This window comes from Heptranchias perlo, chromosome 8 (genome assembly GCF_035084215.1).
Source record: "Heptranchias perlo isolate sHepPer1 chromosome 8, sHepPer1.hap1, whole genome shotgun sequence".
NCBI lineage: Eukaryota > Metazoa > Chordata > Chondrichthyes > Hexanchiformes > Hexanchidae > Heptranchias > Heptranchias perlo.
Genome location: NC_090332.1, coordinates 41579298 through 41604765, shown reverse-complemented (window position 1 = coordinate 41604765; position 25468 = coordinate 41579298). Strand labels below are relative to the sequence as shown.

The window sequence follows — 25468 nt, the reverse complement described above, 5'->3', positions numbered from 1 at the left end:
AGTTCTCTCGACTTGTTCTATCTCCATTTTTAAATATAGGAATAAAATTAGCTGTCCACCAGTCCTCTGGCACTATTCCCTTTTCTAGTGAATTTTTATATATATGTAAAAGTGCCTCTGCTATCTCCTCCCTAACTTTTAATATTTGCGGATGCAATATTATATCAATTAAATATCACAGTTGACTGAATAGCTGATCAGTCAGCTGTGATGTTTTATCAGTGTGCATTCATTGTGACTACTGTTATTTGCTTCCCCACCATTGCTGTTTGATCTCTCTCTCACTCTCACTCACACTCACTCACTCACTCACTCACTCACTCACTCACTCACTCACACACACACACATATGACCAAGAACAGGATGACTATGGATTGGTAGAATGTTACAGTTAAGCTGATGAGCTGTTTAGTCAGAATATATTTAAAAACTAGTGCATGGATGATATGGCGGTGGCAAAAAGGGAAGATTAGAGCTGGCTGATTTGTTGTAAATACAACAGGATCCATACTTATACAAGTTATTTTCTTTCAAAGTGCTTTTACATTGCAGTGCTGATTTCTCCTTTTTACATTCTAACCCAGTACCATTCTGTGTAAATACTTGGGGTCTTGCACCTGAGATTATAAAATTGTCTTTCAAAATCAGACAAACAGTGCTGTCAGTTAATCAGGCAGTGCAATTTCAATGCTATGCTTAATTTATTTCCTGATATTCAGAGCAGGATTAATATTCTTTGCCATTACTTTAATAACTATGTGGCAATCAAACCACTTGAGAAGTGCAAAATGACTGTGATTGCAGTTGCGTCCTGATTCTCCAGATTTCTGCTGGTGAGGCTTAAGAAATCCTATAGTCTCGACCAAACTCACCTCGCAGAAACTGAAGTTAGCATTTGTATTAGTTATTAAAATAAAATAAAAGTGGTAAGATTAACATCCCGATTTCTAAAAGTGGAAAACAAATTTCCAAATTGCCAAACAAATTTCAACAGCACAGCGCTTTCAAAGATTTTGGGGGTTTTCTCTCCCACAGCAACCTCTCTCAAAGTCAGTCACTGGCATCAGAAGAGGGTTCAGGAAAAAGATGTCAGCTTTATCATTCAGAACAACAGTCTGACGTTTCCGAAATGCCTGTTAATTTGCCTGATGAAGCCATTAAAGAGAATGCTATATTTTAGTTGACCTGGCATAACCTTGCTGCTGCTTGAGCTAAAGGTTATGTTTATACCCCCTCCCCACAATGCAATGCATGTAAATTGAATTCCAGTAAAAGTACAATGGTAACCATGCTGATTTCAGTGGAGGAGGAGCCAATTTTTCACTGTTCTGTATTCAGTTTTTAAACTCTCACCTGAAGAATTCAGATGGCAGCTCTTGGTTGACACTATGGAATTGGGAGTTTTTTTAAGGTCATAATACAACTGTTATTTTCTGGTTTAGTCTTAATCATAGCTTTTGCATGTGTTTAAGGGATATGCCTCTAAAAATTTTTATCCTATAATTTGCAAACATGTTTTGCTACACCATGTTTTTGTTTTCATGCAGCTCCTGAGCCAATTAAAAGGGAATCTTGAGGAAGAAAACAGACATTTGCTAGACCAAATCCAGACATTAATGCTGCACAACAAGTCGTTGTTGGAACAGAGCATGGAGAGTAAGGACCTGTTCCATGTGGAGCAAAGACAGTATATGTGAGTATAATGAGAAGAAGCATTTTTGGTGTGATTATTAAAAACACTGTCTTCTTGCCACACTGAAAAGGATACTTTATCCTATTATCTTGTCACCATCAGTGGAAAGTAAGACTGATTTCCTCAACTGCATTGTCTTCAATATGTTTCTCAAATGTGATCCAGAATTTCCTTAAGCCTGGATCATCTACTACAGTATGTCTCTTTAATATGCCCATTAAACTTACGAGTCTCCAGATCCTTATAAATGGAGCAAAAGTTGCTCAATATGATCACCGGTTAATAGAATCAGTGACAAGGCAGGAGGTGTCATAGTTTTAAAATCCTCACTGAAAGCGAGGAGAGCAATTAGACAAACTTTATTTACGCGAGTTGTTGGAGCATGGAAAGATTTGCCACAGGAATTCATTGAGGCAGAGATTATTGGATCTTTTAGGGGAAAATAGGATGAATATTTAAACAGGAGGAATCTACTTGGCTGTGGGGAGAAAGCGGAGCAGTGGGATTAGTTTTGGATTGTTTTAGCAGAGCTAACACAACCACAATAAATGAAGAAAGAAAGATTTGTATTTATAAAGCGCCTTTCACGACCTCAGGACATCCCAAAGTGCTTGATAGCCAATGAAGTGGAGCTACTATCGTAATGTAGGAAACGTGCCAGCCAGTTGGTGCACAGCAAGCTCCCATTTGCTGGTTGAGTGATAAATGTGGCCACATCACTGGGAGAATTCCCCTGCTCTTCTTCGAATAGTGCCGTGGGATCTTTTACGTCCACCTGAGAGGGCAGTTTAACGTCTCATTCAAAAGACAGCACCTCCGACATGTCCAGCACTCCCTCAGTACTGTACTGAAATCCCAGCCTCGGTAATGTGTTCAAGTCTCTGGAGTGGGCTTGAACTCACAACCTTCTGACTCAGGCGAGAGTGCTACCATTGAGCCGAGGTTGACACCTAATGAAGTTATTGATTTTACATGGGATATCTTTGTTTGGAGAGGGCATGTTGCTGATTGCTATATAAATTCAAGTCTTTCCTCTTTTTTTTCTCCACAAGAATATGATTAGTGTAATTAGCTTCTGGATCATCAAATATAGCATAGCAAAGCTTGTGGCTCTTTCAGAGATTTGTGTGTATGCATCTGCTCAAAATTTGTTTTTGTACATTTAAAATATACAACCCTTCAATCCTGTGCTTCAGGTTCCAATGAATCCTCCTTTTGAACAGCTCATTAAGGTTCCTGTAAAATGACTAACCTTTCCCTGTGTGTACCTCGTAGTAATCACTTCTGCTAAACCAGTTCCCAAGCTGGGAATTCTCACAATAGACTTTGCACATTTTAAATTCTTTAGGGATGAATTTGTTCATTGCTGTGCTCTGAAGTTCTTGCTGAAGTTGTTGTTAATTCATCTCAATACACCTTCTTTGCACCCCAATCCCAAATTATAATGGAATAACAACTTCACACCCTTAATATTAAATGCTTTAAATTCTACATTTCCTTTATGTACAAATAGTTTATGCACTTGTGCATCCTCTTCATGGAGGATAAGAAGGAATAGCATGGCATGAAATGTATAGCATAAGAGTGTTCCATGCAGTTTATTGGCATGCTTCTATATGGTTTACCATGCACAACTTAGTATAAGGTTATAATTCCAAATTACTTTGAGTCTCAGCTGGAATTTACCTTAGTAACAGAATTTAACTAGGAAATCAATAAAATGGGAATGTCGGTTGACTTTTCTTCGTAGTTGGCTTTCCAGCACTTCAATCTTTATTCCCAAGGTACTGATTATGGGGCTTGAGAGAGAAAGAAGCCGTTAGCTCCTACTTCTAATTTCAGACATTGACAACTTGAAGTTCAAGTTTAAGTTTCGTATTAGAAAACAAAGTTCATTATGTCATATCAGTGCAGTGAAGTCTTTTGAGTACACATAAAGAAAGAACTTGCATTGAACCTTTTGAGTGCAAATAAAAATACAAACCATGAATGCTCGCTTTATCTTACTTAACCTACAGTGATAAACTGAATGAACTTCGACGACAAAAGGAGAAACTTGAAGAGAAGATTATGGATCAGTATAAATTCTACGAACCTTCACCCCCTCGAAGGTATGAACAAAATGTATTTACAGTAAGTGAAATAATTCAATTATAGAAATGTGTAGTTGCAATTGATTCTCACTTTATTAATATAAGTTTTAACTATGCATATAAAAATTATTAAATTGCATTTTCTACTTGTGACAATTTTTTGATCATTGCTCTTCTAATTAGGCATATAATTTAATTGAAAAATGTAACTAAAACACATTTTCTGTGCTTCGACACACAGGTTACGATGTGGAGAGGCAGTTCTTTGAATAATTTAATTTATTATTTGTCTTCTTGCTCATCTGTTTATGGCAACTGTTGATGCAGAGATGTGTTCCTTTATTCCAGAAGGGGCAACTGGATTGCCATAAAGATGAAAAAGTTAATAAAACATAAAAAGGAGGCCAACCGAGAACGCATTAAATCTCTCACTAGTACCCCAACCAGGTCAGAATCAAGTGATGGATTCCTTCAGCTGCCTCACCAAGATAGTCAAGATAGCTCTTCTGTGGGTTCTAACTCTCTTGATGATGGTCAAACAGCCAAGAAGAGCAGCAGTGAGTACCATTAACCTATTTTTTTCTTTAAAGGAACATTCATTATAAATCTACCTTGATGAAAAACAAAAATTGATATCTGGGTTGTAAAAAGAATGTTGAATCAAAATTGTATCTATTTAGTTTTGATATTTTAAAAACTAAAATTACAGGAGCATTACAGTTAGAAGTTAGATTGTAAACTGAATATATATTCATTGCTCTTTAAAGGTCTGTAATGAAATACTTACGTTTTCAGTAGGTTTAATAAACACTCAATGTTGAACTTCTGCTAAAATGATGTGTTTAGATTTGGTTTAATTCATTTTGTAGATATTTAGTATTTATCTGTAAGGACAGATAGACTGATAGGTCTGATAGACAATTTCCATTACTGTACTTCACGCATATAGAAGCAGTTCCACTCAGTAGAATATACACTATTCATTGTAACATTTGTGTAGTAGTCATAAGCATAGAATAATCAGCTGAAACTTAGGAAGCATGTTTGTTTCTGTCTCCAGTTTCAGCATTTGTTAACTTCCATCTGTTTTCCCTCCCTCTTTGTTTTCATTTCCCAATTTCTTTTATATCACATGCTCTGAAATAAAAGTGGCTGCACTGAAAAGGCTGCCCTTTATGAGGAACAGACCGAAGGATAAAGACAAAATGAAGTCCCTCTACCGTCGCTCCATGTGTAAGACTCTCTGAAACTTCAGCTTCTCAAATGGCTGCGCTAGCTATCATCACTTAACCTTTACTAACTATTCCCTACACTTCCCCTTGTATATCCCTTTGTTTATACTTTTGTTCTAACATCATTATATAAACCAGGCTCCATCCTGTATGTCATTGTCATACAAATATGCATGCATTTGTACATAGGAAGTGTTCCTTATTGTAGCATTATTATGAAACTATACATATGAGGAGCATATGAAAGCAGAAGAGTTTTTTTTCCATAAGTGAATAAAAGAAAACTGATAGATGTAACCAATTCAAAAGAATCCATAATCCAGTATTGTTTTGAAACTGCATCTCAAGCTTTTGCATTTTTCATTGCAAAATTATAAAGTTGGGGACATTACATAGAATTCAACAAGTTTTGCGCTGTAAAAATTGATGAAATTTTCATATGAACAAAATTATTGTGGTTAAGTAATATTTTGCTGTTATTTGATTATCTGAACCTGCTTAAGACCTATGTTAAATCAGTTGTAAATAAAATAATCTAAGGAATGAACTATTAACAGTTTTATCCCAAGATTATCCCTGACAGATTCTATAAAACTTGTATAGTAGTACCAACTCAACAACAATGTTAAACTTTTAGTTGGGATACTAGCAGATCTCCTGTGGTGTTGCTCAAATTGAGTCAGCATGCTGGTTTACATTATTTAAAGTACAATATATTATCAGGACCACAGATTATGTGTTTAATTGCAGAGTATTGTAGGAGTATTAATGCTATTTTAGGCTAGAATTCTATGACTCTGCATATTTGCATGGAAACTGGGGTCAATTTTCACTTTTGGCAGTCAACTAGCAGAACCCGCCAGGGTGTGGGAGCTTTAAAGAAAGCAGAAGGGTAGCTGGATGTGGGAGTACTGGGAGAGAGGTTGCAAAGAGCTGCTCTGGTAATTGGAGTTTTCTCAGGGCAGGTTATTACTCTATTTGGGAGTTTATTCCACACATTGATCACTCTTTGTATGAAGAAGAAATCCCTGATGCCACTCCTAAAATTACCGTTTACTAGTTTAAACTCATTTCCCCTAGTTCCACTCCTGCAGTTGAATTTAAAGTAATATTCTGGATAAAATTTTTCTATACCCTTAAAAATCTTGCATATTTCTATAAGATCACCTCTCAGATGTCTCTCGTCTAGGTTGAAAAGCTCAAATTTCTCCAATCTTTCCTCATAATACAGACTCCTGACACAGGATCAGCCTCATAGCTGTTCTTTCACTGCCTCCAGTACTTAAACGTCTCTTCTTTCTTGGTGAAGACAAATGAACACAATATTCAAGATGTGAATACAGTTTGATCATTACTTTCTCTGAGCTCCTGTTTTAGCTATCTAGTTCAATATCCTCTTGACTTTGTTGATTGCAACTCTGCATTAGTTGGAAATATCCACCAAAACTTTCAGCTTTATTATTAATTATTTCAACATCATTCTTGGAATATGTGTGTCATCTATTTTTCCTTCCAATGAAGAAACACTTTACACTTGTATCATAGTAGGTACAGCACAGGAGGAGACCACTCGGCCCATCGTGCCTGTGCCAGCTCTTTGAAAGAGCTATACAATTAGTCCCATTACCCTGCTCTTTCCCCATAGCCTTGTAATTTTTTTCCCTTCAAGTATTAATCCCCTTTTCAAAGTTACTAATGAATCTGCTTCCACCACCCTTTCAGGCAGTGCATGCCAAATCATTACAACTTGCTGCGTAAAAAATGTTTCTTCATGTCGCCTCTGGTTCTTTTGCCGATCACCTTAAATCTGTGTCCTCTGTTTACCGATCCTTCTGCCACTGGAAACAGTTTCTCCTTATTTACTCTATCAAAACTGTTCATGATCTTGAACACCTTTATCAAATCTCCCCTTAACTTTTTCTGTTCTAAGGAGAACAACCCCAGCTTCTCCAGTCTCTCCACACAATTGAAGTTCCTCATCCCTGGTACCATTCTAGTAAATCTCTTCTGCATCCTTTCTAAGGCCTTGACATCCTTCCTAAAGTGTGGTGCCCAGAATTGAACATAATACTCCAGCTGAGGCCTAACCAGGTTTAGCATAACTTCCTTGCTTTTGTACTCTATGCCCCTTTTAATAAAGCCCAGGATTCCATATGCTTTTTTAACAGCCTTCTCAACTTATCCTGCCATCTTCAAAGATTTGTGTGTGTGCACCACCAGGTCTCTCTGTTCCTGCACCCCCTTTAAAATTGTACCCTTTAGTTTATATTGCCTCTCCTCATTCTTCCTACCAAAATGCATCACTTCACATTTCCCTGCTTTAAATTTCATCTGCCATGTGTCTGCCCATTTCACCAGTCTGCCTACGTCCTCTTGAAGTCTGTTACTATCCTCCACGTTGTTTACTACATTCCCGAGGTTTGTGTTATCTGCAAACTTTGAAATTATGCCCTCTATACCCATGTCCAGGTCATTAATATATATCAAAAAGAGCAGTGTTCCTAATACTGACCCCTGGGGAACACCACTTCAATCTGAAAAACCACTTTTCACCACCACTCTCTGCTTTCTGTCCCGTAGCCGATTTTGTATCCATGCTGCCACTGTCCCTTTAATCCCAAGGGCTTTAATTTTGCTAACAAGCCTATTATGTGGTACTTTATCAAATGCCTTTTGGAAGTCCATATACACAACATCAACCATACGACCCTTATCAACCCTCTCCATTACTTCATCAAAGAAATCAATCAAGTTAGTCAAACACAATTTTCCTTTAACAAATCTATGCTGACTTTCATTTATTTTCCAAGTGCCAATTAATTTTGTCCCAGATTATTGTCTCTATAAGTTTCCCCATCTGTTAGGCTGTAATTGCCGGGTTTATCCCTCTCCCCTTTTTTGAACAGGGGTGTAACATTTGCAGTTCTTCAGTCCTCCGGATCGTCCCCATATCTAATGAGGATTGAAAGATTGTGGCCAGAGCCTCCGCAATTTCCACTCTTACTTCCCTAGGATGCATCCCCTCTGGACAAGGTGACATTTCCACTTTGAGTACTGCCAATCTTTTAAGTACTTCCTTTATCTATTTTTATCCTTTTCAATATCGCTACTACCTCCTTTACTGTAACATTGGCAGCATCCTCTTCTCTAGTATTGACCTTCTGAAGGGCAATTAGGGGTGGGCAATAAATGCCGGCCTCGCCAGCGATGCCCACATCCCATGAACGAATAAAAAAAAAAGATGCATGCGAAGTATCTCAGCCATGCCCTCTGCATCCACAAAAAGATCTCCTTTTAGTCCCTAATCGGTCCTACGCTTCTTTGAGTACCCTTTTACTGTTTATATGTTTATATACAAGACTTTTGGGTTCCCTCTTATGTTACCTGCTAATCTAGTCTCATACTCTCTCTTTATCCTCTTGTTCCCTTTTTGGATCTCCTCTGTACTTCCTGTATTCAGCCTGGTTCTCTACTGTATTATGAACCATACATTTGTCATAAACCTCCTTTTTCTGTTTCATTTTCATCTCTACATCTTTAGTCATCCAGGGAGCTCTAGCTTTGGATGTCCTTCCTTTCCCCCCTCATAGGGATGTGCCTACTCTGTACCCGAACCAACTCCTCCTCGAAGGCCTCCCATTGTTCAATTACTGTTTTGCCAACCAATTTTTGTTTCCAATCCACCTGGGCAAAATCCCTTTTTAACTCACTGAAATTTGCCCTCCTCCAGTTAAGCATTTTCACATTTGATTGTTCCTTGTCCTTTTCCACAATTATTCTAAACCTAATGACATTATGATCACTGTTTCCCCAAATGCTCCCGCACTGGAACATGTTCCACCTGCCCCACTTCATTCCCCAGAACTAGATCCAGCACTGTTTCCTTCCTGGTTCGGCTGGAAACACACTGTTCCAGAAAGTTCTCTTGAACACATTTCAGAAATTCCTCCCCCTCTTTGCCCTTTACACTGTTACTGTCCCAGTCTTAATTGGGATAATTGAAGTCCCCCACTACTCTGTAGTTCTTGCACCTTTCTGTAATTTGCCTGTAAATTTTCTCCTCTGTCTCCTTCCCACTCTTTGGTAGCCTATGGTATACATCCTGTAGTGTAATAGCTCCTCCATTGTTCCTCAATTCTAACCAAATAGATTTTGTCTTTGACCCCTCAACTACATCATCCCTTTCCAGTGCTATAATAATGTCTTTGATCAATACTGCCAACGCCCCCCCCCCCCCACCCTTTCTTTCTTTCCTTCCTTCCCTATCTTTCCTGAATACCTTTCAGCCAGGAATATTAAGTACCTAATCCTCTCCTTCTTTGAGCCAGGTCTCTGTTATTGCCACTGTATCATAGTCCCATCTGGCGACTTGAGCCTGCACTCATAGAGTCATAGAGTTCTACAGCACGGATAGAGGCCCTTCGGCCCATCGTGTCCACGCCGGCCAAACCCATGAACCTTATTTACCATGTTACATGCGTTTATGCACGTACACTCTAAACTCGTCTTAGATTGCTTTACATTTTCCCCCAGTCTGATGTCTCCTATTTCTGAACTATTCTTTGCTCTAGTGCTACTTGTCCCTCCTAGGCCTCTGTGCACCTTGTTTCTCCTCTAATGTTTCATCCTGGTACCCACCCCCCTGCCAAATTAGTTTAAACCCTCCCCCACAGCACTAGTTAACCTCCCCGTGAGGACATTGATCCCAGCTCTGTTGAGGTGCAACCCGTCCATCTTGAACCGATCTCCAATGCCCCAGGAATCTGAAGCCCTCCCTCCTGCACCATTGCTCCAGCCACGCAATAACCTGTCTTATCCTACTATTCCTATACTCACTAGTGCGTGGCACTGGGAGTAATCCAGAGATTACTACCTGTCTGGATTAAATTTCATCAGCCATTGTTCTCCCCATTTACATATTTTGTCCAACTTACTCTGTAATAATGAGCTGCCTCTTCCGATTCCATTGCCCCTCCTAGTTTGGTATCATCTGTAATTTGATCACTTTGCATTGAATTTCTGAATCCAAATCATCTCTCTGTATTGGAAACTGTAGTGGTCACAGGACCAGGCCCTGAGGCACCCTACTCAGTACTCTTTCCCTCCTCCTTCCACGCCCCCACCAACCTACCTTCTGTCACGAAGGTTGTTTCCTACCCTTCAGCCACTTTCTTATCCATTCCCAGGGCTTATCCTGAATCCCCACAGCTTTGAGTTTAATTACTAGATTTTCGTGTGAAGCTTTTGGAAGTTGAGGTACACCATGTCATGGAATCATAGAAATAGAATCATAGAAAATTTACGGCATAGAAGGAGGCCATTCAGCCCATCGTTTCCGAACCAGTTGAGAAAACGAGCCACCCAGCCTAATCCCATTTTCCCGCATTTGGTCCGTAGCCCTGCAGGTCGTGGCTCTTCAGGTGCACATCCAGGTATTTTTTAAATGAGTTGAGGGTTTCTGCCTCTACCACCCTCTCAGGCAGTGAGTTTCAGACACCCAACACCCTCTGGGTGATAACATTTTTCATCATTTCCACTCTAATCCTTCTACTGATCACTTTAAATCTATGCCCCCTGGTTATTGAGCCCTCCGATAAGGGAAATAGGTCCTTCCTATCCACTCTATCTAGGCCCCTCATAATTTTGTACACCTCAATCAAATTACCCCTCAGCCTCCTCTGTTCCAAGGAAAACAACCCCAGCCTATCCAGTCTGTCATCATAGTTAAAATTCTCCAGTCCTGGCAACATCCTCGTAAATCTCTTCTGCACCCTCTCTAGTGCAATTACATCCTTCCTGTAATGTGGTGACCAGAACTGTGCGCAGTACTCAAGCTGTGGCCTAACTAGTGTTTTATACAGTTCCAGCATAACATCCCTGCTTTCATATTCTATGCCTCGGCTAATAAAGGAAAGCATTCCAAATGCCTTCTTAACCACCTTATCTACCTGTCCTGCCTTTGGGGATCTGTGGACATGCATTCCAAGGTCCCTCACTTTCTCTACACCTCTCAGTATCCTCCCATTTATTGTGTATTCCCTTGCCTTGTTTGCTCTCCCCAAATGCATTACCTCACACTTCTCCGGATTGATCTCCATTTGCCACTTTTCTGCCCATCTGACCAGTCCATTGATATCTTCCTGCAGTCTACAGCTTTCCTCCTCATTACCAACCGCACGGCCTATCTTTGTGTCATCTGCAAATTTCTTAATCATGCCTCCTACGTTTAAGTCCAAATCGTTAATGTATACCACAAAAAGCAAAGGACCTAGTACCGAGCCCTGCGGCACCCCACTGGAAACAGCCTTCCAGTCGCAAAAATGCCCGTCGAGCATTACCCTTTGCTTCCTGCCACTGAGCCAATTTTGGATCCAATTTGCCACATTCCCTTGGATCCCATGAGCCTTTACTTTTTTGACCAATCTGCCATGTGGGACCTTGTCAAAAGCCTTGCTAAAATTTTCCATGTAGAATACATCAATTGTGCTACCCTCATCGATCCTCCTTGTCACCTCCTCGAAAAATTCAAACAAGTTAGTCAGACATGACCTCTTAACAAATCTGTGCTGACTGTCCTTGATTAGTCCGTGCCTTTCTAAGTGACAGTTTACCCTGTCCCTCAGAATCGATTCCATTAATTTGCCCACCTCCGAGGTTAGGCTGACTGGCCTGTAATTACTCGGTCTATCCTTCGCTCCCTTTTTAAACAATGGTACAACGTTAGCAGTCCTCCAATCCTCTGGCACTACGCCTGTTTCCAGTGAAGTTTGGAAAATGATTGTTAAAGCCTCAGCTATTTCCTCCCTGGCTTTTAACAGCCTGGGATACATTTTCATCTGACCCTGGTGATTTATCCACTTTCAATCCCCTTAATACTATGTCATAGGGCTTATCACAATCTGCTTGAGTTGTCAGCTTCTCATAGAAGTTGAGGTTGATGATCTTCCCCTTAATTGATGCTGACAAGTGTTAACTAGGTTATTGTTGTACAGATGATCCTCATGTTTATTCCTGATAAACGATTCAATTATTTTATACGGAATGGAAGTAGGACTAATCAGTCTTTTCTTACATTTGTCTGTTTTCTCACCCTTTTTGAATATGGGCACCACATTATCCTGTTTTCAATCTACTGGTACCTCCCCAGTGTCCATTGACTCCTTCATAATGGATTGCCAGTGCCTCAAGTATCTCCTTCCTGGTCTCTCTTAGCACTCTGGGATAAATACCATATATGCCAAGGGGTTTATTTGTTTAGAACCCGTTTAGCCTGTCTAGGACTTCCATCACATTTAAAAGAAGAAAAGAAAGACTGACTTGCCTTTGCATAGTGCCTTTCAAAACCTCAGGTCATCCCAAAATGCTTTACAGCCAATAAAGTACTTTTGAAGCCACTGTTTTAGGTGTTGGTTGAGGGATAAGTATTGGCCAGGATACCGGGAGAACTCCCATGCTCTTCTTCAAATAGTGCCGTAGGATCTTTTACGTCCACCTGAGAGGGCAGACGGCGCCTCGGTTTAATGTCTCATCCGAAAAAAGCGCCTGTGATAGTGCAACACTCCCTGCACAGGCTGACACTCCAGTGCAGTACTGAGGGAGTGCTGCATTGTTGGAGGTGCCGTCTTTCGGATGAGTCGTTAAACCAAAGTCCCATCTGCCCTCTCAAGTGGAAATAAAAGATCGCATGGCACTATTCAAAGAAGAGCAGGGGAGTTCTCCCCAGTGTCCTTGTCAATATTTATCCTTCAACCGACATCACCTAAACAAATTATCTGGTCATTATCACATTGTTGTTTGTGGGACCTTGCTGTGCGTAAATTGGCTGTCACATTTTGTACGTTACAACAGTGACTACACTTCAAAAAGTACTTAATTGGCTTTAATGTGCTTTGGGACAACCTGAGGTTGTGAAAGGCGCTGTATAAATGCAAGTCTTTTTTTCATCCTCATTCCGTTTTCATTTTTCACCTCTTCTCTGACTGCCCTCTTGTTATATTCTGAAAGAATTTTTTTACTGTTAAGCTTACTCTCAGCTGCTGTGCATTTTCCCCAGTCTCTGTTTGCCTCTCTGATCACCCTTTTGACAGGTTTCTGCATTTTCTTACATTCTTTTCAGTGAGTCCCATTTCCTTTCTTCCTACAGGATTTGTACAAGCCATTGCCCCTTTACCTCCCTTTTAATTCATTTGTTAATCAATTTAGAGTCATGTTTACTTAGTCTGACCTTGTTTTTTGGGAACGCATTTATCATGCATAATCAGCATTCTACCTTTAAAGGCGCTCCATTTTTCTTCTACTGAAGTATTGTTGAACAACCTCTCCTAATTTATTTGCTTTAATTGTTCCCTCATTTCATCAAATTAGCCCCTTTAAAGTTATGTACCTGGCTCCTGCTCTTAGATATTACTAACTTCCAGGTCATGTTAAAGTTTTATCATTTTGTGGTTGCTGTGCCCTAGGGGTGCTACAACTTCTATTTCTTGTACATTTTCTGGTTAATTAACGAATACCCAATCAAGATGAGCATTACCTTTCTTTGACACACTGTGTCAAGAAACAGTTATGTAATACATCTATCAACTTTGACTGTAAACCATATCAGGCTTACTGAATTTAATATTATCCACTCACCTTCAAGAATCCCTTGTAAGTTTCTGTACCATAAATCTTCTCTCTAAGCTTATTGATTAACAGAATGTTTTTGCATCTCTTCATCCCTCTATTGAATGTAGCTTTCTCATTTGTGAACATTCCACAGCAAACACACCTCAGTCTCCATCTTAGTTATACTTCTCTCAGTTGTTTTCCTTTCTTGTTATATTTCTGTTGTTGCCCTCTTTTTTACTTTTTTTGTGCCAGTTGTTCCCTTTTGATTTTACTTCTAACTGGAGCCCTTTTAACTCTTAGTTCCCTCAAATATTTTGTTATACTGGTACCTCCTTGGTGTTCATCGATTCCTTCATACTTATCTTCAATCTCCTCCCTTGTCTCTTAGTAATCTGGAATACAATTTATCCACAGGAATTTTTGTTTTGAGCCTGTTTGGCCTATCTAAAACTTCCATCTCATTTATATTGAAATCACTATTTCTCCTAAGATTATTGCTACTTAGAGAGTGTATGTTGTTTTTGACCTCCCATGTGAACACTGGTCGGAATTAATCATTCAGAATATTAACTATCTTATGCACACCCACTGTTTCAGCCATATTTGCATATTCTTTAATTGTCACCTTTTCTCTGAAGATTTGTTACTGTTATGTTTTGCATCTGCAGCCATGCTTTTCCCCATGCCTTTCTTTTATCCCTCTGACAACCTTTTTTAGCCTGTTTCTGCAAGTTCCAATATTCAGCCCAATGAGCTTTCACCTTTCTCCCTGCATGATTTGTAGAGGTCGTTGTTCGTCCTTATTTTGCTTCTGATTGTTTTTGTTCATCCATTTAGGGTCACACAATTGGGAATATATATACGGTCTTAGGGAACCCCTGCTCCGCTACTCCCCAGTTCCAAAACATTCGAGTCAACCCCAATTGGTTACAGTGGCATGTACTTTATTACAAAGAACAGTTTGACACAATCAGTATTTAAACAGCAGTTTACAGAATGGAAACTGAAGATATATTACCCGCTTCCAGTCTGGGTAGAGCTCGTGCCTTCGCCTCTCGTAGTCCTCAAAGCCCCCACCCTCTTGGATCCCATGGATCCTGCCTTTTGCAGACTTCTTTCCTTCTTCCGACGTGTGCGTTGGGCTCCTGCCAGCACATCTGCCTTAACAAACCTAGTCTGCCATTCCTGAGGGTTCCTCTATGCTGAGCCTTTGTTTGAGCTGTGTCTTATACACTGTTAGCAGGAAATCCTGTGGTGAGCTGACTAAATAGCCTCAGAATAGTTGATGATGCCAGACATAGTCCATCAGCTTGACAAAAGAGATCCTGACTGGCCGGCATCTGACCTGACATCATCGACTTGCTGAGACAATGGCAAGACATTTAACCTCATCAATAGGAGATGGCTAGTGATGCTAAAGACATGGGACAATGGCAAAGTACTTAACCTCGTCAAAAAGAGATGAGCTCTCATCTCTCTGGGAGAAGGCGGCCCTTCCTAGTCATCTCAAACAAATGTAAGGAATCTTACAACACCAGGTTATAGTCCAACAGTTTTATTTGAAAATCACAAGCTTTCGGAGGCTTTCTCCTTTGTGACGAAGGAGAAAGCCTCCGAAAGCTTGTGATTTTCAAATAAAACTGTTGGACTATAACCTGGTGTTGTAAGATTCCTTACATTTGTCCACCCCAGTCCATCACCGGCATCGCCACATCATGTCTCAAACAAAGAGTGAGCTGTGGGTCTACAATACGCATCTTCCCAGCTAATCACCTTAATATACTGAGAATCTGTGGTTATCCCCAGTAAAAGTCCCTGTTACAGACTTATAATTTGTACAATATGTGTGTTTATATACTAAATGTATTTCATGATACATACATTGCGTAAAAACAATTCCTTGATATTTGTTACACTTTTAGCACACACCTGCATAATCTAACATCACTTGTTTAGTCTACAGTTGCAGATCCTAGGTATGTATTTATCCTACATGCGCAGGATTATGCCTTTAGTGGTGTTCCATTTGACCTCTACTTCAGTCGAGGTCAAATGTCATGGACAAATCCTGCTAATCAATTTGCTTAATCCGTTCACTCGTGTCTTTGAAGTTAGCCCTTCTAAAATTATATGCGTGGCTCCTGGTCCTCAGTATTTCTGAATTCCAAATCTTGTCAAATTTGATCATTCTGGTGTCACTATCTCCTAGAGGTGCCATGACTCCAATTTTTCATATATTATCTGCATTATTTATCATTACGAAATCAAGATATGCACTGCCTCTCATGGCTTCCCTGATGCTCTGGGTCATGAAGCAGTCAGTAATTTTCATGCAACAGAGCACAAGGGCATTAGCACTCATCGAGACTATCCATGTTTCACACCCCTAATGATTGTAGTATTCAAGTATTTAATAAATTAAATTTCTCATGTATGTGCACATTTCCTGTAACATTTTCCTGTCATGCTTATTTCCATTATTTCTGTCATGCAGCTCTGTCACACCTGTTTATAATGCTCGTGTGTCACACTAAAACTTGCTATTTCTAACAATATTTTTTTATTCGTTCATGGGATGTGGGTGTCGCTGACGAGGCCGGCATTTATTGCCCATCCCTAATTGCCCTTGAGAAGGTGAAAGGTGGTATTTTTTGCACTTAACTGTAATTTGCTCATTCATGTTATCTGGATCATTTAATGAAATTCAATAAACTAGAATGAGCAGCCATCAGTAACCATTTAAATGTACTGCAGTAACTACAGCTGTGATATTAACATTGATTGAAATGTAAAATACATTGCAAAAAGGTGTGAAACCCTTTTTTGTCAGGGAACTGCCTTTGTTACTGTTCACTTACAAACCTGCACCTTTCATTCAGAAAACAGAAAGAAGTCCGACCCTTGCTCAAAAAGTTGCTTTTATATTCTGCCAATTTGACATGCGAGTGATTCTAGCTCTTAAAGTACAAATCTCGCACAGTAGTTGTAAGCAGAAAGTGAATTTGCAAAAATTTGCTAAGACCACCAACAAATTTACATTTGAGTCACAGCTGACTGCACAGTACCTAGACTTTATCCGTTCCAGCCACCGGACTTGGTGATTCCCAGTAACTTTACTTTTGGGTTGCAGCCAGCTGCTCAGGGCCCACATGTCAGGAGCTACTGGTGGGCAGCCATGCCCGCCAGCCACACATTTCAGAAAATTGTGTTGGCCACAATTTTCCATTCATTATGACCAAAAAATCATGGCTGGCGCATCCACAGTTTCCCAATATGTGTGGCTAGCAGATGTAGCTATCTGTCTGTAGTGTACATTTGGAAAATCATCCCTTTTATGTTTTGATTGCAAGTCAGAGAGCAGGCTGAATTACTCTGGAAGAGTGCTGTGATATAGTTGAGAAAGAAAGACTGTAGATAAACTGGATTATACTTTGTGTTTAATATGTTTTGTACTTGTTTTGCCAGTAGGTGACTGGAGAATTATTGAATTTTGTCAAGGATAATCCCAGATGGTGGTAGTGTCACAATTTAAGATAGGAATGGTCTTGGGAGAATGGAAAGAGTCAAATTTTATGCTGGCAAAATACCTGGTTATAAAAAAATGCTAACATTGTCTTTGACTTTTTAATTTATAAATTTAATAGCCAGCAATAAAAGAGTATGTTATACTGGAAGGAAACATTTCTAAAGTACAAGTTCAGATGTTCAAAATTTTGTAAACATAAAAGAGCAAAACTCGTTATAGAAATAGGATAGAAAGGATTTTACTTTGTAGGTATTGGTCAGGCTAATTATTTTTCTTTAAATGCTGTGCATGTTTTTCCATTTATGTCCATATTTTGTCTGCACTGTAAATTCATAGTTAAACAAATACATTTCAACCTAATAAAACTATTCACTTAGGTGTTTTCTGTTACTGTCTCAGTATGTTCTTAGTACTCCCTTCCATTTAGCTTTAACAGGTTTCCTAATTGACCTTGGCTTTAACTCAGCCTGCTTTTCATAACAACAAAAACATGACATTTCTTCCTGATGCATTATTGAAATAAATTATATACGAGCTTTTTAGGAAGTAGGTTTGAGAAGTTTTTTTTGATAAAACTGCTTTTCAACTCAGTTGTTGATAAGTACATGGATGCAGCCTTGAAATGACCTAAATGCTATAAAACAAATGTGAAATTATGTTTGTATTCAAGGAAGACTATAGTACATCGAACATGCTAATTTATTTTCTTTCGCTTCCATCCCAGCCATGAATGATCTGCTCCAGTCCATGATCTCAGCAGGAGTCCAATGGTCAGGCAGTTCTGAAAATTTGGAGGAGCCTAATGAGGTGCCTGCTGGGCAGAAGAGAACAGATTTGGGATCAATGGCGCTTTCCACAACAGCTATCAATCTAGCTACTACAAACTCTTCAGGCTTCAGATCCAAGCAGAGACTTAAGCTCAAAGGTATCACTTGACTGCACTTGAAGTGAATTATTAGACACTCTTTGTCTCTTACAAGTAAGAACTAATAATATGGGTAGATGAACACTGTGTCGAAAATTTGATGTACAGCTGCTTTACCAAATCCACCCATTCATTTGAAAAGTTTAACTTTGCAAAGGCCCTTCACTGAGACGTATGGACTACAGATATTTTTTCTACACTACTGTAGTAATAGCATGAAATGATTTATTTTATTCCATCATATTAAAAACTGACTATTTTATAAATATAATTTGTAGGACTTTAGATCTGTAATTCTCTCATGTAGTTAAAATTGCATTTATGTTTACATATTAGATTTGAGTGTTGACCATCACCAAAGTAGTTTTCAAATGATGTTGCCAAAAAATTGCTATTTTAACACAACGTAGTGCATAGAATTGGTCAAACATATTATAGTTCCTAAGTGCAATCACAGCAATAAATAAAAGGTCTTAATTAAATTTGAAGTTTATTATTCATCAAGAGAATTTATGTAGGTGCATACTTAAAAAGGAATCACAGAAAGTTGAATATTCCATTTTATTTTGATTTTACAGTTTGTTAAACATTTTTTATAACAGTTATGTTAACACTTTTGCATTTACAGCAACCGCTTGTATAAAAATGCAGTTGATATAATTTATACCTGAAATTAACCTGAGAATATAAATCATCTGTGCCAGGAAAAAAAACAAGTCTTTTTCTGCCTTCGCTTCATTCAATGCTGTCTGCTGTCCCTCTCCATTTTACTCTATCTGCTGATTTTGCACCTACTGTGATATTATAAACTATTAAAACTGTCTGTTCGTACTTTCAGACATTTGGGACCTTGTTCTGTCCCTGAAATGGTCAATTCAATCAATTACTGTTTCATAGAAAATTTGATCAGTGATTTCTTTGATCTGTAAAACTTGGATACATTTTTCCCTCACACAATTTTTATTGGAGTTATCTTCACATGAGTATAAATCCCTTGTACATTTTGACTTCATGGTGCTTCTGGGAAGAGTACAATGCTCCATTAAGACTTATTGACATGGTTGTATCAGCATTGAGAGCAATGTGACTTTGAGTTGAAGCAATTTGTTCTTGGCCTGTGAGTTGTATGCTTCTCATGTTGGTGGGAGTTGCTGTCCATACCAAACTGTGGGTGGGTCACTTTGGTTGGTCTGTATTCTGCATCTGTGAGGAGGTTTGGGGGGTTAGACTGAGTGAGCTTCCAGTCTTCAGACTGCTTGGTACTTTCAGGCAGAGGCTGAAGGTCATTCATCCAGATTGGGGCATGTCCCACAGATGCTACAGGCACATGTTTGTTGTGGGGAAAAGCACTCTATGGCATAGTGGGTAAATGTACCTTGCAGCTCGTAGCGAGAGCTGAGTAACTCTGTTTGTTTTGATTAGCACTCCCTCTCCAATAGGTAAGCTCAACAGGCATTCAGCTGGGTGCTCTAGGATTGGAAGACCCATCATGGTCCTTATGGTCTCCCACAGTGCTATCCAGAATGGCTGAATATCTTTAGGAAGGTGCTCTTCTAGCTGCATTTCCTCATCTGATATGGAGAGATGAAATTTGTGGAGCTTGTGTGTTATCTTGAATTGGCTGTCAATGGTGATGTCAAGAGTCTGTCTCCAGACTTCCTGCTATCCCTTCCCTGTTAACTGATAGGTTAAGTCTTGTTGTCCTCTTCTAGTTTTCTGTGCTGTATTTTGTTGTGGAAGTAATTAAAAAAAAGCACAAAAAACCTGAAGAAGGGTTGGGAATATGATGCACAGGGTGAAGGTGTGTATACAAGGATCTGTTGGAGAGTGGAGGAGTTGTTCCAGGAAGTTGGATCGTGCTGGACTTTATTAAGTGTTACTGGACTGTGAAGGAAGTGTTGAATCTGGAAGTAGTGGTATTGGTCATGCCGGATGAGATGGAATTTGTCAACCAGCTGATAGAAGGATATAATCGGCCTCCATGGAAGAGTTAGCCTAGTCTGGTGACCCCTTATTCATGGAAGACTCTGAATCCTCTTGAATCAAGTGTTTCTAAGAGCTCTTCATTAACACCAGATTGGAAAGAGGACTGATGGAACAAAAGGGATTTTCAAGGAAGTGCAAATCTTTCTCCAAGTTGAGAGTCGGAACAATTAGATATTAATGGACATCTCACAGTCTTTTCTGAGGTTCTATGAATGGTAGGCTATGCCAGGGAGTTGATGAGGCCATATTCCCAGCCAAGTGTGTTGCTGAGAAGCTAAAGACAAGACCATTATCCCTTGGTTCTGGGCTGCACAGATGCAATGTATAAAATGTGTGACAAAATACAAGATGGTATGATAAAATACAAGATGGTGTGATAAAATACAAGAAAACGTTAATAAATTTGCAGCATGGATGTGTAAATGGGGAATGAATTTGAATATAGATAAGTGTGAGGTGGTGCATTTTGATAGGAGGAATAAGGATGCCACACACACATTAGAAAATAAGGCCTCGATATTTACGGGGATGTGAGGGAGTGCGGCAGTGCGGGGAAGACCGGCAAGGCCGAGGACACAGTGGTTCTGCCAAATTTAAAGGCAGGACCTCATTATAATTTTTTTCTTCCGTTTCCTGCCGGGAAAACCAGCAATAGGAGGCTGCAGCCGGGAACCCCTTAGGACGGTGGGGAAGGAGCAAGAGATCGGGGCTTGGCAGGGGAGGGGTTGCAGAAAGCGGCAATCAGGGAGAGAACGGGAGATTGGGGCATGGTGGGGGGAGTGAAGTGTGGCAATGGGGGGGAGGGAACGAGAGATCGGGGCTTGTTGGGGGAGAGGCCGCGGTCATGGCGGGGGGGAGGGTGAGGGGCCCCGGTCGTGGCAGAGGGGAGGGCGAGGGGCCGCAGCCGTGGCTGGGGGAGGCCGAAGGCTTCCTTGAGGGACGGGTGGGAGCACTCCTGGCCAGGAATGCTGTAAAAGGCACTTTCCTTCTTAAGCCGGCAGCTGACCTCATTTAATAATGCACGGTCAGGTTATTTATATAATTTTAAGGCACTCTCAGCGCACTGCACATAACGTGCTGGGAGTATGTTGAGATTAGAAGGCTGGATTTTCTGCACCAGCATCTATTAAAGGGTTACTGACTACCTTCATGGTTGACTGTGAATTTCTGCTGGAAAATAGTTGGGAAGAAGTTGTTCAGCAAGCATGTGATGAAAATCCTGCTGCAGGAAGTCCTTTTTGATGGAAAGAGCCCCCCTGCAAATAAAAGTTGAGCCAAAGCAGCATGATGGCGGTGACAGGCTAACCTATGGGCCAAACTCGGGAGCAGGCAAGGAAATTTTTCGGCCTCCACTAGGTTGTCAAAGTAAGTGAGGAAACATGTGACAACATCTTAATAGGTTGCTTTGTTAAACTTCTTCATTACTTCTCACTATAAACTTGGTGCACCATCACACAGGAAGAATGCAGGGAGGTTTGCCAATTACTGATCTTTGTAAATGCTCATTTCTTTCCCTCCCAGTGTGGTATATTACCACATCACTCTGCTGCCTGTAGAAGGGAATAACATGAACAAGTGAATGGGCAAGTATTAAGTGTTAATTGTATCCATGTGATTTATCATTTAGTGTTAATTGTATTCAGGTGGTGCATATCAATTGGGGCTCTCTTGTATCCATATATAAGAGAGCTTATCTAGGGTATGTGTGTGTGTATGTAATGTGGAACTCTGTGAATAAAGGAATCAGCTGAAGACTAGGCTCCAGTATTCTATCCTTCACTGGGCTATCCAGTTTAGAACATTAAGCACCAAGTGCTGTGCCCCCACAAGCCTTTTTAGATCTACATCAACATCAGAAATTCATGGAGTCATATGAGACAATTCTATGCAATCCATACAGTTTAGTCCCTGTACAAATCCACAGCCCACAGTACTGTATGATTGCCTGACTGAGCTGCAAACCACCTTGACAAATGTGACCACTCCAGGGTCCTCTACATTGGAGCCCTCCTAGCTGTGGTTATAAGCTCAGGCACAGCTTTTTCTTGGAGTACTTTGACTGCTGCAATGGATACCTTGAGCTCCAATCTACAGTAGTCCGTTTCCTCAGGTCTCACCATGCTGGGGAATCAGATAAAGACAGCCATATCACGGTGGGGGTAATTTTGACTTGGAAGTCAATGGAAATGAAAATCGGGAGAGATGTATATCAGGTGGCTGAATCAATATTACCCGTTTTCCACTATCACCCAAAGTCAAAATTGCCCCTGGTCTTTCTTCGGGGGTTGTTGGGGTGTCTGCAGCAACAGGTATTGGTGAATGAATCCTACAGTTGAAAGTGAATGCAGATGGGAGGTGCACTGCTTTCCAATTGCACTGCTGTAGCTGCAAGTTTAACAAAATAATTATGGATGAAGGCTGCTATCTAAGTTCATTCATCCAGAATAATCCTTAACTCCTCACATTGCAGCATTCAGTTGGTTCCCAAATGATTCCTGGGTAATTACATCCACTCTATCTGGGAGTCCATTCCATGTGATGATCACACTTTGTGTGTAGAACGCCTGATTCAATCCTAAATTTTCCATTTACTGGTTTGCACCTTTGGCCCCTTGTCCCACCCTTACAATTTAATTTAAAGTAATTTTCGAGGTTTACATTTTCCATACCATTTACAACCACGCATAAGTTCCAATATTTGAATATCTCACTGTGTCATAGTGACCAGAACTGGGCATAGCACTAAAGGAATGCTCTGACCAGAGCACTATACAGTTTGATCATGACTTCCTCTGACTTTTATTCAACTGTTCTGGCTATGTAGTTAAATATTTTGTTGGCTTTTTTCATTGCTGTTCTGCATTTATTGAACATGTCAAGATTGAGTCTATGAAGACTCCCTGGTTATCTTGGCTATTACAACAACGTTCATGGTGTACGTGTTTTTGCTCATTTTTCATTCCTATGTGCAGTACTTTATTTGGCTTTATTAAATTTCATTTGCCATTGTTCTGCCCACTTACATATTTTGCCCAAGTCCCACCCTGAGTTTCTCCCTGAGATATCACCCTCAGCCTCTGCACTGAGTGACTCCTCATCTTCAATGATTTCAATCTCCATCTCCGCTCCCCTTGCCCTCTCCCTGCTGAATTCACTGCCCTCCTATCTTTCCTAAACCTCTCACTCCATCTAAACTCATCTCAAATTCACAGTCACCCTCTCAATTTTATCCATGGCCTTTCTACTCCTGTGATCTTGATCAATGACAAGGCCATTTCTAGCCATTATCTTATATTCCTGCCAACCCCACTTCCCTGCAAAATTGTTTTAAGCTCCCAACTGGCTAGCCTTTAGCCCTCCATTTGCCAGAATACCTCTGCAGCTGTTGGTTTGCTGAACCACGCCCTCACCTCCAACTTTGATGCCCTTGTTCCCAGCAAAACCTTCACTGTCTCCCATTCCAGTTGTCCCCCTGATACAGCCCCCATCTTTGCTCCCTCAAGTCTTGTGGGTATAAACTTAAGCATATCTAACGCACAACTGGCTTAGCTATCTAACGTTAGATCTAGCTGGACCACATCAAACTCTACTGGCCTCCCTCTTATCTGCCAAAACTGCACACTACTCTAGGATCATCTTGGAGAGCAAAGATAATCCACGGCTTCTTTTCTGCACTACCACCTCATTAAATTCCTCTCCCCTGCTCCATCGACCCTCACCTCTAACAACAAGTGAAACAAGTTCATGGATTTCTTTGTCACCGAGATAGAGACTATCCATTCAGCTGCCTCTGCTGCTTCCCCCCTTCCCCATGCTCACCAAGCCAACCCCATGACTCTAATTTCTTTCCCATCTGCTCCCATACTCACTCTGAGCGACTTGCATCCTGCTCCCTCAACCTCACTCCCACTAAACTGCTGACCACCCAAATTCTCTTCCTGGGCCCCATGCTAGCTGGCATTGTAAATGGCTCCCTTTCCTCAGTCACTATCGCTCTCCCTTTCAAAACCGTTGTCATCACTCCCCTCCTCAAAAAAAAACCATCCTGACCCCTCTGTCTTTGTAAACAACTGTCTGACCTCCAACCTCCCTGTCCTCTCCAAATTTCTTGAATGATTTTCCTCCTAGATCTGTGCCCACAATTTCCTGTTTGAATCCCTCCAATTAGGTTTCTACCCCTCGCACAGCACCAAAATTATCCTTACCAAAGTCACGAAAGGCATTTTATTTGACTGGTGTATTTATCCCTCCTCGTTGTCCTCAACCTCTCCTCTCGATAGCCTTTAACACAATCACCCATAACCATCCTCCTCCGATGCCTCGTCTCAACTGTGCAGCTTGGTGGGATTGCCCTCGCTTGATTCCACTCTTAGCTGTTTGATTGTTGCCTCAGCATTTCTACCGATAGCTTCTCTTCCCACCACCTCACTTGGTCCACCCATCTTCATTATCTGCAGACATGGGATCAGCTTTTACATATGTGCTGATCAGTCCCAGCTTTACCTCTCCACTGCCTCTATACTGTCAAACCGCTTGTCCGACATCTAAGGGGTAATTTTAAACCCCAAGAACGGGTGGGCTGGGGGCAGGTGGGTCGTACAATTGGTGATTTATTTAGCAGGACCGCAACCCGGCTCCACTGTGCCCACTTTCGGGTTTAGCCCAGATGCATTAGGGTGCACACATGTAACCGAAACTCACAAGTTCCGTCTCCGCTCGATATCGGCGGCCGGCTTGTTAAAGGGGCAATGTAGGTAATTTAAACAGTTGAGCTACTTAATGTTTTGTGGAAACAGATTTAACTTTTCCTGCATGGGCTTCCTATGGCTTCTGAAACACGCTGTTGAAACGAAGCCAAGATGCAGCCAAAGTTCATTTGGCCCTTTAAATCTGTGATTGACACATCTCAATAAAAGGTCAGGTATTGCAGCTGGACACTCAGTGCTCTCAGGCAAATGTTTGGATGGAAGTTCTTTGTGTTTAGACTGAGAGTTCTTGTGTTCAGACAAATTTGTCAAAATTTTGCAGCTTCTCAAACTAACAAGATCAGGATGGGGGACGCAATGGATCTATTCCACAGTACATCTGAGGAGGAGGAAAATCACCGTCCGCAGCAGGCATATTGTGTAGTTCTGGGATCTGCAGGTGCACAAGACAGAGGTGCACAACAAGCACCTAGAGAAGAGCAGAGAAGGGACCGACAGAGGGGCCGACGTCGCAGGAGGCACTACCCACGTGAGTGTGTCTACAGGCAGAGCCTCAGCTTCCTGGATCTCTCTGAAGATCAGTGCGTACGCAGGCTAAGATTGAGTCGGCAGGTGGTTCGCAGAAATCTGCAACCTCCTTCAGCAAGAGTTGCTCCCAGCTGGACCTGGGATCTGGTGGCCATTCATTGTCTGTCATAG

General features: G+C 40.8%; 1 protein-coding gene and 1 long non-coding RNA gene across 7 annotated transcripts in view; one reads left to right on the top strand and one right to left on the bottom strand.

The window, feature by feature from the left end:
- LOC137324578 (girdin-like) overlaps window positions 1-25468 on the top strand; it is a 233772-nt gene that overhangs the window by 185129 nt on the left and 23175 nt on the right. For 4 of the 6 annotated variants that reach the window (XM_067989024.1, XM_067989021.1, XM_067989022.1 and 1 more), the window contains exons 23-28: window positions 1549-1694; window positions 3713-3805; window positions 4136-4344; window positions 4937-5020; window positions 17877-18077; window positions 25092-25298. In XM_067989024.1, the coding sequence (XP_067845125.1) occupies window positions 1549-1694; window positions 3713-3805; window positions 4136-4344; window positions 4937-5020; window positions 17877-18077; window positions 25092-25298 (940 nt within the window). The remainder of the gene's footprint in view (window positions 1-1548; window positions 1695-3712; window positions 3806-4135; window positions 4345-4936; window positions 5021-17876; window positions 18078-25091; window positions 25299-25468) is intronic. The other 2 variants (XM_067989025.1, XM_067989023.1) reach the window with 1 other exon arrangement.
- The window catches only part of LOC137324579 (uncharacterized), a 71654-nt gene continuing 61470 nt past the window's right edge, over window positions 15285-25468 (bottom strand). Inside the window, exon 5 of the long non-coding RNA XR_010963671.1 lies at window positions 15285-17966. This is a non-coding gene — a long non-coding RNA (uncharacterized lncRNA). The remainder of the gene's footprint in view (window positions 17967-25468) is intronic.